Here is a 17,902-nt window from a genome sequence, read left to right on the forward strand (position 1 = left end):
ACAGCTTGCAGCCTTCTGACTTTGGACTTTTGTTTGCATCCTGCACCTACCAGAGGGAGCTCTTGATTAATGAGAGAATGCCTCTACATAAGGCTGTATACAGAACACTGCAGGAAGTAAACGGAAGCGGTCAGACTGTGGGTCACATCAAGAGGAATGAATTGATGCCTGCTAATAAAGTAATGAGTCCCATTTACTTTTTTCTGGATCCACTAAGACATGCTGATAGGTTAATTGGCTTCTGTCTAAAATTGGCCCTAGTATATGAATGTGAGTTAGGGACCTTAGGTTGTAAGCTCCTTGAGGGTAGGGACCGATGTGAATGTACAATGTACATGTAAAGCGATGCGTAAATTGACAGCGCTATATAAGTACCTAAATAATAATAATAATAATAATAATAAAACAAAAACAGAACATGTTAAATGTTGTATTATGGTGTACAATAGTAAGACTAGGACTCCTTTAACAAATACTGCTCTAGCCTTCAATATTTAGCAGCTAAGAATCATTTTGTTTTCAGCCAAACTACAATACTACAAAAAAAAAAAACCACTGAAAAATATGTTAAATGTTTAGAAATGTGGAAAATGATTTACATATATTGCCCTGTAGAAAGAACTAGCCAACTGAAAATTAAGTAGGTGCATATGATCATGCAAAATTCATGCAAAGTATAAAACATGCAAGGTCACACAGCACAAATAAATTGCAACCCAGCCAAACTAAGCAGTACAGCTCCTAAATAAAACAAATACATATTGCAAACCAACTTCACAGTGGAATAAAGCATTCCAGATATCCTGAGTTGGACATTCTTATTAGAAGGGGATGATATACTACCATTATTAAATAATGCCTCAGAATAACACCATATGATGGGCATTTATATTTCTTTCAAAAAGGGAATGATAAACTGCATTTATAGTATACTATCTCAACATTGCATACCAAAATGGTACCAGTCACTCAGAAAACTGGTTGAAAAGTGTTAGCAGAAAAAAGTGTACTTTATTGCGTGTAAATAACATTTGTCACTTTTTTTTTTTTTTTTTTTTTAATGTTTAATCCCACTGCCTGAAACTCATGCAGTGTTATTTACAATACAAAGTCAGTAGAGAAAGTGTGCAACTATGTATTTCAAGCAGAATGAATCAGTTGAATTCAGTACACTGACTATTCAGTCGGTGGCTTTTTAGAAGAAAATAAAATTGTTCTACTGGTTGTTTATGAGTTCTAAAACTGCATCTTAATTTTTTTTTTTAACTGAAGAGAGGTGCACTTTTAACGATTTTATCCTTTTCAGGCCCCCATTCTTTCCCCAGCATTTCTGTTATGTTATAGATTATACACCCAATATGCAGCTACCCTGCTGACCTGAATGATACATGTCTAGAAACTTGTCAAAATCTACAAAAAAGTCTGCCAATAGGCTGTCAAGCTTAAGTCATAAATGTGGATTAGGCACAGGGCTGGAAAGGTTGCTTTTAAATGGACTAACTACTGTATTTTAGGTAAGTAAACAATATTTAAAAACAAACCCTGGTGGAAGAGGCCTCATTTATTAATGGCCTTAAAGGGTCACTAAAGGAAAAAATTTTTTTTGCTGAAATGACTGTTTACAGGGTATAGAGACATAATAGTTAACCGATTCCTTTTAAAAACGATTAAAAATAAATTAAAAACAATCATATAATGTACCTACAGTTTAGTTTGTTTTTGCTGTTGTTTCCTGGTTCTCTGATGCACAGAGCCAGAGAGTCAATAGAGGGCATTGATGGTTTGTAAAACGAAACTGGATTGGTGCTGAGGGGTTTTAGACACACAGTAACCACACCTCCTTGATTAGTCACCACAGTGAGAAATCTCCCAGTACTGTGGTGATCAAGAAACAGACAACCAGGAAGTGTCCAGAACAGAGAGGAATTACAGCAACATCAAAGCAAAAACGAGCAATGAGGACATGAAACCAGGACTGCAGTAAGGTAAAGGAAGCTATTTAGCTAAAAAAAAAAAAAATTCCTTTAGTGACCCTTTAATTATTTTTGTAGATGCATCGTCGCAGATTTAGTTCCACAGGCATTAAAATGAACCCAAATCTTACTGTAAATGTTCCTAAGGTAACAACAGTGCTAAAATGTAGGCATGGTGAACCTGTAAACACCAGTGAGGGTCTCTAAATCTATATATTATTATATTTAAATAAACTTTGTACTTTTTACTATACCTTTTCACTTTATGGGCAATGGTTGAAAACCATATAATAAAGTTCCTGGGGCATCCTTCTGTTTTTTTCCTCTCTAAAATCGATCTATAGGACCCTGTACCTGAAGCATTAAATTCTGTACACGTCAAGATTAAGCCTCCGCCCCGATATAAAACCTTCTCCAGTGGCTCTTTTGCCATTAGTTTAATTCTTCTAAACAAAACTGGGGTGTCATAATTTGCTGTGTGTATATATCACACACATATATATATATATATATATATATATATATATATATATATATATATATAAAATATAATATCATTTTTATATATAATTGCCATTTCTGACAGTTCATTTATGAAATTCATTAGTTATATTTTCAGACACTGTTCATTTGAGAAATCTGTGGAATATTCTGTGATGGGCAATGTATATGCTGGGATATTGAAGTATGGGCAAAGCTTTTTTTGTCTATACTTAACTTGTGGATTACAGGAGTGCAGTTCATTTTGCACTCCAGTTACCAGTTTTTAGCCGACAGCGGACTAAAGCCCCCTGTAGGCTGACGTCACTGAGCTGATCCTGGCTCTGGAAAGATCCTGACCATCTGGTCGGTATTATCCCAGACCATTCGATCGATATTGCATCCACCTAGGTGAGTATAATTATTTGTTATTCTAAAATATCGAACTTCTCTTTTAAAAATAATAATATCTACATGGCCCTGTGATTTTTTTCACAACAGTTTTCTTCTCTTTGGCCTCATTAAAAGCCTTTTAAAAAGGAGCAAACTCTTTATATAAATTGACTAAAATAAATATCATATATTTGATTTTTTTTTTTATCTTTGACTGTAATTGTGATGGATATAACATATTGACACTTCAATCATTCCCCTATTTGGCAAATGTTTTTAGTGTGTAATTGGTGGAATAGCATGTCCTGTCTACTAGAAGGATCTAAGTGTATCCTATATAGAGAACTATGTCAGAAAAAAATCCCAACCAATTAAAGAATCTTTTTGCCCCTTTTGAGAGCCTTGTAATTATTGTACCATCCTGAAAAAACTATAATTTATGAATCATTAACAACCAAACAAAACTAATTTCTATTAAAAAATTAAATCCTTTTAAAATCACTGCAGTTAAATTTAGAGGCATCAAATTAATTAGATGTGAATTTTGTCACTCCAAAGATGTGCGTAAAGATAATAGCAATGTTTCTATCCATAACAGAATATAATTTGAATTACAATTTTCAGGGCTAATCGAACGTGGATTAATGTGTTTGAAAAAGATCATCAGTTAAACAAATCTAAACGTTAGTAAAATAAACTAATATTTTAAAATAAATACATATAAGTGGATTCAAGAAATTAGTGTTTAGATGTAGTATCATTAACAAAAATCGAAATCTTTAACTGTAATCTATTGGCTTGAGAGATGCTACTGGTACATCTGACAAATTGTAAAAAATACTTGGTGGCCAGTGACTATTTTAATGCGTGAAATGTAAACTAAAATGGCAACTGTCAATATGCATGTTTGCATCATTACTTGGAACACATGGCTTTTTTTCCTATATGGAAAAAAGAAGATGTCAGTCTACCACATGTTGTTGGTTTCTTAAAATTGTAATTCCTTGAACCACTAGGATACCTTTACCCAATGACAAAGATGGACTTGTATTTGGCGATTTTTTCTAAGACCAGCAAACATCTCTCAATCCATATGTTCATGGACTTGGCACTGCACAAGCTCAAGCTTAGCCAACTATGTTAGCTATAAAACTGTTAACATAATACAAATCAGGTAAAAAAAAAAAAAAATCTGAAATGAAAATGGGGTCTTGTGTTTAGCAATAACAAAAAACGACAAGTTGTTATTAGCACAAACACATCACACAAATGCACCCAGCGTTACCAGGTCAGGTGCCTGCTCCTCCTCCTCACTGAGGGACAGGAGAGAGTCTATTGAGAAGAAACAGAACATTAAGGAAAAAAAAGCCCTATAATTCTGCGATTATCCATTTTTCAAAACTTACCTTTATTACTTCATGTCAATAAAATGAGGAGGAATGTAAACATTTTTTTCTTGTATTTGGCATTGATGGAAACCAGTGGGGGCGTCCTACCTTAAAAAGCATCCAACTTACAAACAATTTATAGGAAATATTGCTTTTGCTTGGACAGAAGGTCAGAGGTCACCACAAGTCTGACAACGGCATTCCTGTTAAATACATGGCCTCATAAATGGTCTCCCATCTACTGAGTGTTTATTATGTAAAGGTAGGTAGTTGACAAGCAGCAATTGTCAGACTTCAGGTGACCTCTAGCCCCCTGGCATTCCAACTAAAGTGTTTGTGTCTGACAAATTAATTAGACTAAATGAGGACAGTTTATACATCTCTTATAAGTAAGCCTGCATGGATACAATAAAGAGATTTTTAATACAGCTTACCTGTAAAATCTTTTTCTTGGAGTACATCACGGGACACAGAGCGGCATTCATTACTATATGGGTTATATGGAGTACCTTCAGGTGTAGACACTGGCAATCTCAAACAGGAAATGCCCCTCCCTATATAACCCCCTCCCATAGGAGGAGTACCTCAGTTTTGTAGCAAGCAGTATGCCTCCCAAAATGGTCCTCAAAAAAGAGGGGTGGGAGCTCTGTGTCCCGTGATGTACTCCAAGAAAAAGATTTTACAGGTAAGCTGTATTAAAAATCTCTTTTTCTTTATCGTACATCACGGGACACAGAGCGGCATTCATTACTATATGGGATGTCCCAAAGCAATGCTTACAATGAGGGGAGGGAGAACATCTCCAAGACAAAAGGATTTAATTTAGAGATATACTCAAATCATAATAAATCCAACTTAGTTGAGAAAAATAATTTTAAATTTTAAAAATTTAACTCAAAAAAGAGGAGCCCCCGGAATCCGAGGGTCTCAAACTGCAGCCTGCAGCACTGCCTGCCCGAAGGCAGTATCAGTATTCCTTCTTACGTCCAACTTGTAGAATTTTGTAAACGTGTGGACAGAAGACCAGGTTGCCGCCTTGCAAACTTGAGCCATAGAGATCTGGTGGTGTGCTGCCCAGGAGGCGCCCATGGCTTTAGTAGAATGAGCCTTTAATGATACTGGAGGAGGCAACCCTTTCAAGCCGTAGGCCTGAGTGATTAATTGCTTAATCCACCTAGAAATGGTGGACTTTGCAGCTGCCTGCCCCTTCTTGGGCCCATCCGGTAGAATGAACAGCACATCTGTTTTCCGGATCTTCTTTGTAGCTTTAAGATAGGCCTTCATGGCCCTGACAATATCCAAGGTATGCAGCAACCCTTCCTTTCTGGAAGTAGGTTTAGGGAAGAAGGATGGTAATACCAAATCCTGGTTCAAATGAAAACTGGATATGACCTTCGGTAGGAAGGAAGGATGAGGGCGGAGAACGACCCTGTCCTTATGAAAAACAAGATATGGTTCCTTACAGGATAAGGCCGCTAGCTCCGAAACTCTTCTTGCGGAAACTATGGCAACCAAAAATACTAACTTCCTTGTCAGTAGAACCAAAGGAATTTCAGCCAACGGCTCAAACGGTTGTTTCTGTAAACTTGACAGAACAAGATTTAAATCCCACGGACAAAGCGGGGATTTAACTGGAGGTCTAATACGTAAGACCCCTTGAAGGAAGGTCTTAACCAGCGAGTGGGTGGCCAGCGGCCGCTGAAACCACACTGACAGAGCAGAAATCTGTCCTTTGATTGTGCTTAATGCCAATCCTTTATCCACTCCTAGCTGGAGAAAACTTAATACTCTATCGATGGTAAATTTGCGAGAAAGCCATCGCTTGGACTCACACCAGCCTACATAGGCCTTCCAGACCCTGTAATAAATCACCCTAGAGACCGGTTTCCTGGCTCTGATTAGGGTAGAGACTACTTTCTGAGACAGACCTCTACCCCTGAGAATCAGGGATTCAGCTTCCAGGCCGTCAAATTTAGATGCCGTAAGGCAGGGTGGAGGATCGGACCTTGCGATAGCAGGTCTGGCCGTAGAGGAAGAGTCCAAGGGTCTCCCACTACCATCTTTAGGATGAGTGAGTACCATGCCCTTCTGGGCCATGCTGGAGCTACCAGGATGACTGGTATGTGTTCCACCCGGATCCTGCGCAGCAGGCGGGGTAGTAACTGGAGCGGGGGAAACGCATAAAGAAGTTTGAACTGATGCCAAGGGCAAACCAACGCATCGGTTCCGCAGGCCATCGGATCCCTTGAGCGGGATATGAACCTGTCTAGTTTCTTGTTGAGTCTCGATGCCATGATATCCACGTCCGGCACTCCCCATCTTTGGCAGAGTGCTTGAAAGACTTGTGGATGCAGAGACCATTCCCCCGGCCATAGAGTCTGGCGGCTTAAGAAGTCCGCCTGAAAGTTGTCCACTCCTGGAATGAATATTGCCGATATGCAGGGCACATGCGCCTCTGCCCATAGGAGAATCAAGCTCACCTCTCTCTGAGCGGCTTGACTCCTGGTTCCCCCTTGGTGATTTATGTATGCCACGGCCGTGGCATTGTCTGATTGAATTCTCACCGGGAACCCCTGCAATTTTGACGTCCAAGCCCTGAGGGCTAGTCGAGCAGCTCTGAGCTCCAAGATGTTGATGGGCAACTGCTTCTCTGGCTTTGCCCAAGTACCTTGGCGAGTGCAACCATCCAAAATTGCTCCCCAGCCCGTCAGGCTGGCATCTGTGGTCACTATCTTCCAAGCCACTGGGCTGAAAGACTTCCCCTTCAGTAGATTCTGAGGGTCTAACCACCAACACAGACTTTGTCGGACTCTTGATAAGAGCGGCAACGGGATATCCAAGGCCTGTGGCCTTCTGCTCCATGCTGACAGGATGGCTGCCTGTAGGATGCGAGTGCTTAGAACCAGTAGGATTAATTCCTTGATGGCTTTTACCTTCCTCAGAGGTAGGAACACTCCTTGTTGTTCTGTGTCTAATCTCATGCCGAGATATTCCAACTGCCTTGTGGGCTGGAAAGCTGACTTTTCTCGATTTAGGACCCAGCCGAACCTCTCGAGGTATTGGACCGTGAGGGCCACTGCTCGCTCCAAGCCGGGAGACGAGTGGTCTATGACTAGGAGGTCGTCCAGGTATGCTAGGATCGTGACCCCTTGGATCCTTAGCTTGGCTAGGATCGGAGCTAGGACCTTCGTGAACACCCGGGGGGCCGTAGCCAACCCGAAGGGAAGCGCCACGAATTGGAAGTGACGCGAAGCCACCATGAAGCGTAGATATCTTTGATGTGGCTGATAAATTGGAACATGAAGGTAGGCATCCTTTATGTCTATGGACGCCATGAAGTCGTCCTTCTGGAGTGTGGCAGCTGCTGACCGCACGGATTCCATCCGAAATGAGCGGATCTTTAGATATGCATTTACCATCTTTAGGTCCAAAATTGGCCTGACATCTCCATTGGATTTTGGGATGATGAATAGGTTGGAGTAGAAACCCAGCCCCTGTTCCAGGACTGGTACCTCTACTATTACTTCCTGGGAAAGTAGATGATCTAATGCCGATCTTAATGCGGCTCCCTTTTCCGGATCGTTTGGAATCCTCGACTTCTGGAAATGAGGAGGAGGAAACCTTAGGAAATCTAATTTGTAGCCTGTGGCCACGGAAGACCGTACCCACTCGTCGGGAATGCTGGCTTCCCAAATCTCTGAAAAGAGTCGCAGCCTTCCCCCCACCTTCGTGGGTGGGGGCGCCCCTTCATAAGGTTGGCTTGGGGGCTGGTTTTGCTGGTTTGCGAAACCACTGCCTTTTGCCTCTAACAGCCTGTCCTTGTGATTTGCTGTTGAAGCCGAAGTTTGCTTTTGCAGGAGGCCGTCGATACTGCTTGGCATTAGAGGGCCCCTGCCCAGGGGAATACTGTCGTTTAAACGCAGGCCCCTGAACCTTCTTCTTAGTTGGCAAGAGAGTACTCTTGCCGTTTGAAATGGTCTGAATGTATTTATCTAGGTCTTCTCCGAAGAGTCGTCCTCCATGGAAGGGGAACCCTACCAGGAGCTTCTTGCATGGGGGCTCAGCCTCCCAGATTTTTAACCATAAGAGTCTTCTCATATGGATAAGGGATAACGATAAACGTGACGCTTGCTGGATAGAATCCTTGATTGCGTCTACCGTAAAACATATGGCCTTAGGGACATCCGAAAATTCTTCTGCCTGCTGGGCAGGAATAAGTTTAAGCATCTGCTTAAATTGATCCGATAATGCTTGAGCGACCCCAATCGCAGCCACAGCTGGCTGTACTACTGCCCCTGCAGTAGTGAAGGAGTTCTTAAGTAGTGCTTCCAAGCGCTTATCAACTGGATCCTTGAACACCTGTATGTTTTCTACAGGGCATGTTAACGATTTGTTAACACATGAGATGGCTGCGTCCACTGCAGGAGTAGCCCATCTTTTGGAAAATTTTTCTTCCATAGGATATAGGACAGAGAACTTCTTAGGTGGTAAGAAGATCTTATCTGGCTTGTTCCAATCTTGGAACAAAACTCCCTCTAATAGAGGATGGATCGGAAACACAGCATTGCTTTGAGGCGCCCTCAGTGAGCCCAAAGCTGAAACCGTCGATACCTGGAGATCTGGTACTGGCAAGTTGAATGCCCTATGGACCAAGTCCGACAATCCTTGAATCCACCAGCTCTCCCTCAGGGAGACTGCCCCAGACTCCTCTGTATCCAGATCCTCGATCCCTGAACCTACTTGGTCCTTGTCCAAGAGGTCGTCCAATTCCCCTGAGGAAAGGACCTCCTCTTCTGAGGGTCCGCGCTCGGGCGACGGAGATCTATTCCGCTTACTGCCCCGCATAGCTGCGGCTATCATTTTACCCATGCTTTTCTGCATCTCTTTTAAAGAGGTGAGTAATACCTCCTCCGTGACCATCTTAGGGTTGGACTGACCCGCGTCAGCTCCAGCCCCAGATCCCGATGGCCCCAAGGCTCCCTGTGGGGAAAGCAGCGGCATAGCTTTGTCCGAGACCTCAGACTCTCTGGGGGAATCCCCACCTCTTGTACCCTTGTTTTTTGATGCCATGGTACAATACCGAGGTACACCTGCTACTTATTGGTACCTGGGACTTATAAATAGTTAAATGCCCAAACACCTGTTTGGGGGATAAAAAAATGCTTCCTCTCCCCTAGATGACACTTTTTTTTTTTTTTTTTTTTTCAAAAAAAAATCTTTTTTTTTTTTTTTTTTCAAATCTAGGAAAGAAAAAACATTCTGTCCCCCTGAGTAGTATTGCAAGAAAAACTATGAGATGGAAAAGAAACAGCCTATTCCTAGGCTTGAAAACAGTCTTTCTGAAGACTGCAATATTCTTTCTGGCCACTGTGTGTCCTCGGCGCCCCGTGCTTGCCGTTCTGGTCTTTCCTCCTCAGTTCCAAAGTATTGAATGAGCTATATGGAACAAACAAGGAAGGGCCGCCCCTTCCTTAAGCCACTGACCCGCCCTTCCCCCCCAGCAATCTCAAACAGGAAATGCCCCTCCCGACAGGGGGGGGGTGGGGTTGGGAGGAAGGGACCTCTCTGCTCCAGCAAACTGCAGCCTGCAGCCTGGAACCATGAGGAGGTCAGCGTTTTGCCTGCTTTGCAGGCCGTGAGGAGGAAGACTGAATGGAGCATCGCCTGGAGGCTTGCAGGTAAGCACAGCTCTCTGACACACACATATACTTTTATATCACACAGGCCCCACTCAATGCTTTTCCAACACTACAAGGGAGGTCACATCTTATGGGGAATAATACATATAGAGCCATCCTATCTTTATGATATGTGACTAGTTTGCCAGATGCAGTGCATAACTTTAGGCATGTCCCCTGTGACCCCCCAGAAAAAACCTGCTAAGAACCAAGTTCCGCAAGTTTTCCCCTCACTTACCTGCTCCATGCCGCAGGACTTTGCCAAGCAAGAGGCCCAATCTTCCCCCATCTCGGTGGGGATGTCTAGACCTTCAGGCCCTGGGTTCCTATGAAGGATCCACTGTCCTGGGCCCATATAGCACTCTGGCAACAGAAACATTAGGCACCCAAAGGTTTCTAAGTTCTGGGCCCAGGGTCCAGCTCTCTAAAAAGAAAAGCATTATGGGCTATACCCCAAGGGTTTGGGGTCCGGTTACTGACCACTTTAGCGCTGAGGCTTTTTTGGACAGAACCGGTTAGCTCACCTAATCCCAAGGATGTGGAGGCAAGCTAAACCATGACTAACACCTAAGACACTGGCGGAAAAACTGAGGTACTCCTCCTATGGGAGGGGGTTATATAGGGAGGGGCATTTCCTGTTTGAGATTGCCAGTGTCTACACCTGAAGGTACTCCATATAACCCATATAGTAATGAATGCCGCTCTGTGTCCCGTGATGTACGATAAAGAAAAGACTGGATAGAGAGATTTCTGCATAAGTCCAATCATGACAAGTTCTTTGAAATACAGGCAACTCTAGCTCAGGACTGCTTTGGAAGCTAAAAATCCCCCACAGGTTCTCGTATTTTATTTGTACAAACTAGAAACAGCTCAATGTTTAAAAATATTTTTATTATCCATTTTTACTTCGCCACTGACAGAACACTAGCTGCATGCACAGGGGCTGAAGCATAAAAATAGGAGGAAAGCTAAACAGATTAACCCATAACAGCCAATCAGCTGACTTCCTAAACCATCCCAGAAAAATGAACTAATGCTATACCCACTTATCGCAGACAAACAGGTTTACTTAACAGTCACCCTCTCCAGCTGCAAATACTCACCTGCCCTTTGGTGCAGAACAGCTAAAGATACACCTGGCTACCAAGAGAATGTGACCAATTCTCCCATGTGGCATCCAAGCACTGTAACATGGAGCTGAGAGAGTCATAAGAGAGAGGCCTCTTCACTTTTCTCCAGGTAGCTAAATTATATGGTTTTGGCATAAGAGAAAGATGTGTATATGCAGCAGTAGTGGGCATCTACACAGTAAGCTTACTAGTAAGACCTGTTTTAAATGGCATTTTTGTTACACAGGAACAATTACTGTTGTTGCTTCCCTTTAGCATAGAAATGTGTCACAATAATGAATTGAAATAGTGACTGTCACAGAAGGAAGATAAAACTGTAGAAACATTAGGACTGCTATCCTAACATTTGTTCCTATAACCCCCAGTTAAAGGTCCTTTTGTACCAAGGACACCTTAAGCCTCATTTCACGTAGGCCAAAAACACAAGTAAACCTTTAACTGCCATCTGCTGACCTGAACGGCAGTCATGGTCTATGCTGCAATAAAAATGTCATTAGTTCGATAAAAGAATCATTCATACAATTAAAATTTCAATACCCCTCTAGGAATAGTTTTATATTATATTATAGGTTAATGAGAAACCTTCCGTAAACACATTTTATGTTGGCGAGAAGAATAATACACTCCATGCCATGTCATATAGAGAACATGTGGGCCCTATTTACAAAAATTGAAATACCTATTCATAGTAACATTTTATTTCTGGAAACACAGTGTATTTAGCTAAAACCAACAAGGATGTGTCAAGTGGGTGTATAGCCATAGTCTGAAGTGTACATTCCTCTAGACACATTATTATGGTCCAGAAATATCTGTGGTAAACTTATAAAAACTTGGATTATGTTCACACATAAACACTTTAAATTTGGGTTCAACAACAACAAAGTTAAATCCCATAACTTTTGAGACTGGTAGTGAGGGAAGCTATAAGAAAATATATATATTAATATGAAAAGTAATGTGGTTAACTAAGAATCTCCAGCTGCTTCACAAACATGCAGTAAAGCCATCTAAAAATGACAACTGAGGCCTTGCAGCACTTCATTCCTTTAATCTGTTAAAATCAGTGTACAGCTGCTTGTTCTTCTCCCACAGTTCAAAACTATAGTGGTATTTTAAACTGCCTCTGACTAAATATGTCCTGCAGAATTAGTAAAGAGAATCTGTAATCTACCTTCGGGCAATCACAGATACGAATGGTTTAGTGCACTGCTGGGAACTGTAAAGGACAACTTCACTAAATGTGAAGTGGTGCCATTATATCTGTCATATCAGAAGTAAATTTACAATGCTATGTAAAGAGTAAAACCAATAACTTAATTTTGAACTCCATGTTACTGGTGCCAAGTATTCAGCCCTTTTGATTCCTTTCATTGGCATTTTCAACTCTATAATAGCTCCTTGGGAGGTCAGGAGAGCGTGATATGCCCACAAAGTGCAGACAATTATTCCAAATGACATGCCCATATTCAATTTAGCATTGTTCCGAAATATAAATCCAGACAATAAAAACCTAGTCAAAATACGTATTCGTTTATAAAACAGTGGTGGATCTGCATGTAAAAGCAGTTTTCTTTTAGAAGCTATAATGAATGTCACTTGGTCATCATGTCACCGGTGAGATTGCCAACAATCCTCATATCCAATATGCACAATACACGTATGTGACCATTGTTATCAGCAGAACACAGCAGTGATTAATACTGCATCATTCTACAAGGACTCTATTGTCTGAATAAAGAGGGCATTGTATCAATGACCATGACCTAAAGAAACACTTCCTGACTTCTCTCTGTGGCTCTGAGAACCAAATGTGTTTGCTCATCATAATACATTTGTCACTGATAAAGCTCTGGCTTAGACCAGTCTATACTGTATTCACACCAAGAGCACAGAGTCCTGGTAAGAACATGTAGCACACCTCAAATAGATCAGTTCCAAAATATTTCTCTTTACGGTTGGGAAGCCATAGCATTAACTACTGCTCATTGTGTGTATGGAACTATACTTCCCTGCTTTTTGTTTCTCCAAAACAGAAATTGGAGCATTTGGGGTTTATTTACTAAAACCAGAGTGAGCAAAATCAGGCTCATTTCTGCACAGAAAGCAATTAGCTTCTAACCTCAGCTTGTTCAATTAAGCTTTGGCAATAAAACCTGGAAGCCGATTGGTTTCTAGGCAGAAGTGAGTCCGATTTTGCCCTCTCCAACTTTAGTAAATAAACTATTTTGTCTTCTTAGACCAAACCACATTTATATGCATTTACAATTAGCATCAAAATTTCTACCTGCCTAAGCAGTATGCCATTTTAATCAGTTAAAATCTATATTTGGGATATATTTTTTAGTTTGAGAAAGAATGGGGGGTTAGAACCCTTGCTGGGTTTTTATTGCTTATCTGGGGATCTGCTGGAGAGATTTGTTCACATTTAAGCCCTGTATACAATGGGCCAAACATTGGGCGGTATCGTCCGGTCTAATAGAAACCATCCAACATTTGGTGTGTACGGTAGCTGGTCTGGCGTCTGTTGAAGGGGAATGACCAAAAAAGGTCTGCTGAATGGTCAGCCAAAGGCCAAGCGTGCTGGCTGGCAAGTTCTTTGGGGGGTGAACATGATAGCTCAACGGGGAGGTCACTGTACTAACATTAAGCTCTTCAGTTTGTGTGTACTGGGCTTAAGTGCCAAGGTGGCAATAAATCCACCAGACAAAATATGCAACAGTAAGACCAACAATAAAAGCTGACTATAAGCGCACTAGCATTTTTAATTCTGTGTTTCAGATTTTCCCTCACTTCCTGTCTGGTGAAACCGTTGTCACTGGACAGTAAGTTGGAGAAAATCCAACAAAGCTCTGACAGTAGTAAAATCAAATAGGAGTTCAAATACATCTTCCCCCTACAATGTACAATACAGAACAATTTAAAACTCAGCTGTCATTAATATGCCAACAGTAAACTGCTCTTCCAAAGAACAGAATATGCAAGAATAATTAAATTAATTCAAATCCATTTATAGAAAAGGAACAGACTGTGTATCATTTAATATCGATCTGCTTTTTACTTTATCTTTCCCAGCAGCAGCTGCCAGGATTGAACAGTTTTAGGACAAATTATAATTTGTACAGCACCGCACCCTAAAGTGACTCACGGCTGTACAACTGCTTAAATAAAAGCTGTATTTTGGCAAGCATGCTCTATCACGTAAAAACGTGTTTGATTGTATCTATCACAATATATACATTACTAATAGCATACATTACTAATCCTCTCCACAAATTATCTCAGATCTAAAATAATGAAATCACTTTATTATTACGGCTAGATACAAATAGGTTAGGTACATTTGCTATGATTTAATACATTTTAAATGCAGATGCAGGTCACATTAATGTGCGTAAAGGAAACCTGCAGTGAAAAAATTATGGGCTGGCCAGTTTTACCTAAAAATGCCAGTGATTGATGCAAGACAACTATGCAAAATTCTCATTCTGACTTTACATCCTGTATGCCAATTCTGGCTCAAAGTACAGTTTGTATTTCATTGCGATAGTTGCTAGCACTGTGTAACTATAATTTTAAATAATGTCAGAAATGGCAGCCCCTGAACTGCAGTCCTGTCAGGTTTATGTTATAGGTCACATGATGCTTAAGACAAAAGTGGATTGGCCCGAAATCCCTTTTCCAGAGATGCCCATTTACCTATACAGTATTACTTAAAGTCACACTGACCACTAGCACCAATATTTGATTGGAAACAATATGCATTCAAAGTACTTTACACCTGGAAAAATGGGTTTACATTATAAGTAATTTTTGTATCGGAGTGCAGTCTGTTATTTTCCCTTTAGAATATTTGATCTGTAGAGTCACCGAGATAGGGTTGTTTTTTTATTTTAGATTTTAAAATAATCCTACTTGAATGCAGTACACCAATAAAGAGAAACGTATTTAAATCTTAACTTCCAAAAAATTTACCATAAACCCTTGTGGGCTCTTCCATGATTGTAAGGTATCTATGAAACAGAAATAATCAAAGTGCATTATTAATAATAAGGGTTACCTTGCCGTGGACCTCTTTTTCTTCTAAATGCAGCACCGGACTGTAAGGCCTCCAGTAGACTGTCCATCACACCCGTTTCATCACCCTCTGTAACAAAATTTACATAAAAACAAACTTAGATAGGGTGGACTTTTTAAGAATGCTACTTTAAATTAAACGGATTGTACATATTCTATAAGATAAACAATTACAATGTTGTATGCCTTTCCTGGTCAACCCAGAGCATAAAACAACAAAAATATGGCCACAATATGCCAGAATACACAGTCTCTGATAAGCTTCATACTGACAAGAAAATAAGTGTTGAGGGTGCCTCTGTTTTACTACATGAAAAGGGTTTCATTTTCTTCTAATAAAATGTTGATTCTCCATGCAAGTCTTGGGGTACTTGCGCACAGTACAAGTAAAATAAATTCTAGCCCTCAGAATGTAATTTTAAAAGTAGTATGTTTTTTATTTCTAAATCGTACTTACCTAGGTAGATGCAGCATCAGACTGATGCTGCATCTGTCCCCCAGCGTCTCTGCACTGAGAACCGAGCCACGGAACACCGCAGAAGGCTCAGTTCTCACTCCTCCCGAGCAGAGCGATGCTGACTGTCAGTCAGCATCGCTTCTGCTCTACTTCTCAGAGCTCACTGGAGCGCTGAGCCGTGGAGCGGCCATCAATCATGGCAGCTGGTGGATCCCTGTGACGTTAATGTAAGCGTAAGATAGTTTTTCCTTAACGAGATGTGCCGTGAACAATAGAGTAGTGCAATTGTAGATGTAGTTTAATTCTGGGTTATTAAAAATATAGTATGCATTATCAGTCATGCCACATATGTTTTCATTAGCATTTGAAAAGGACAGGACCAGTTTCTAGGCCAGAGTTGACACCTAGATGCCAATAAAAGTTCCCATTTGAGCAAACATAGATTACCACCTTTCTGAAACCTTCAAAGGTACTCCCAATCACTGTGGCTACAGGGACCCACAGGGGGCATTCACAAAGCCCCGGCCAGTCTGAAAACTTTGATTTATATCATCAGATCTGAGGAATCTATTTTATGTCTCATAAAAGCTAAAATATTAGCGGCAGAGAGATGAAAATAATTCCTTTCGATGGTACACATGTTGGGCTACACGTGTATGTCAATCTGTATTTGTAGCGTGTGTAGAAAAATACACAAAACTGTTATACGACGCCTGATTGCAGCAGGCAGGCAGTGATTGGTACTGTTGCAATCAGACTGCTGTGCTGGTATCAGAAATTCAATCCATGACCCAGCAATCAGTGCCGTTCTGGGCCAATCGACTCTGGTAATTTCAGAACACAAAACATCTTGTGGGGCGAGACAGAAACACCCCCATGGTTGATTGGCCAAGGGTTAAAGCCTAGCCCACATCCATATTTCAATAAATGGAGTAGCCTGAGATATGGACAGTGTTCTTCCACAAAGCCAGTTCCACGCTGGGGAGTGCCACATTCCAGTATGCTTCTACTAACGGATAGACTTTGGTAAAGTTTTATTTCTGTTTTTATCCCTTTTTTTATTTTCATAGCAAATTGCCAATTGTTGTCTTTCTGTATTTGTATCCTTGTTGGTAACTTTTTTCTTTGTATGTGCTGCCCACTTTCGGGATATTAAATTATAAAATAATTAAGTGACTTCTGTGTACTAAGCTAGGACTCGTATCTCTAGAGAGGTTATTGTATTTTAGTGCCTAAGTGCTCAATCTGTTACGTGCCGATTGATATGCAATTTCACTGTATGTTGGCAGATTACATGCAGATCTGTGTGTGGGGTGGGTCAGCAGACCAGTCTGCGGACAAACTGTTGGGTGGTGGCAGGCTATCGTTTAGTGTGTGTCTGGTGTGTGGGTGTGGGGACAGTGGGAACAGTGATTAACACTGGGGTTCAAGCTTGCAGGATAGCTGGAGGAATCCTAGAAGTGTGTAGTAATTGCTAGACTGTTTCCCAACCCTTAGAGTGCACCCGATTGTATGTAAGATTTGTATCTGCCTGTGCGTGGTCAGCTAGCTGGATTGGAGTTGAGTCTCCCTCTAGTGGTGGCCAAAGGTAGTGCGGGCTGTGAAAGTATCACAGCCAGTCTTACATGCTCAGTAGAAATTCCTTCTTATTCCCTTAGTTCCTCATATAGCCCCGTCACGTAACGCCCGTCGCGTTTATTTAGTCGCCGTCGGCGAGCGCAATCGTGACAATCCCGACTTGGAAGTCTTGATGATGCGCTGGCCCGACTGATGGCAGTGATGTCAGCGGAGAGTGGAATTCAGACCGCTCTCTGCTGAAAACGGGTCATAGGAGTGCAAAACTAATTGCACTCCTGTGACCCAGAGGAGAAGCCCAGCCTAAACGTCTCCTTTAATCTCTTCAAATTACCATTTTACATGCGTAAAAGTACTGTAACTTGTAGCAACATTTTTTTTTATTCATCTATATGCTGCGCACGTTTACACGCCTGTTTGTACAGGCACAGGAAGCTCTGCAAATGTTGATTACATCTGACATCAAAATGCGCAAATGAATACATGCAATAGACCAAATCACTGGTCACCCATCACAAGCAATATTGTGTCACACTGAATTAGAGGATTGAATGGATGAATTTATTCTGAACAAACAAACTATGTTCAATGTCAATTCCAAGCAGTAATCACAGCATGAACTGCTCACGGAAACCGTGCTTAACAGGGTTGTAAAGGTAAAAAAAAAAAAAAAATCCCTAAATAGCTTCTTTTACCTTAGTGCAGTCCTCCTTCACTTACCTGATCCTTCGATTTTGCTTTTAAATGTCCT

At 41.2% G+C, this 17,902-nt stretch overlaps 1 protein-coding gene across 2 annotated transcripts in view; it reads right to left on the reverse strand.

The window, feature by feature from the left end:
• The window catches only part of DIAPH1 (diaphanous related formin 1), a 423,627-nt gene that overhangs the window by 4,134 nt on the left and 401,591 nt on the right, over positions 1–17,902 (reverse strand). The window contains exons 27-28 of one of the 2 annotated variants that reach the window (XM_040344880.1): positions 15,103–15,189; positions 4,132–4,178 (exon numbers count right to left, since the gene is read on the reverse strand). In XM_040344880.1, coding sequence (XP_040200814.1) covers positions 4,132–4,178; positions 15,103–15,189 — 134 coding nt within the window. The remainder of the gene's footprint in view (positions 1–4,131; positions 4,179–15,102; positions 15,190–17,902) is intronic. The other variant, XM_040344879.1, reaches the window with a different exon arrangement.

This window comes from Rana temporaria, chromosome 3, assembly GCF_905171775.1.
Source record: "Rana temporaria chromosome 3, aRanTem1.1, whole genome shotgun sequence".
NCBI classification, from domain to species: Eukaryota; Metazoa; Chordata; class Amphibia; order Anura; family Ranidae; genus Rana; species Rana temporaria.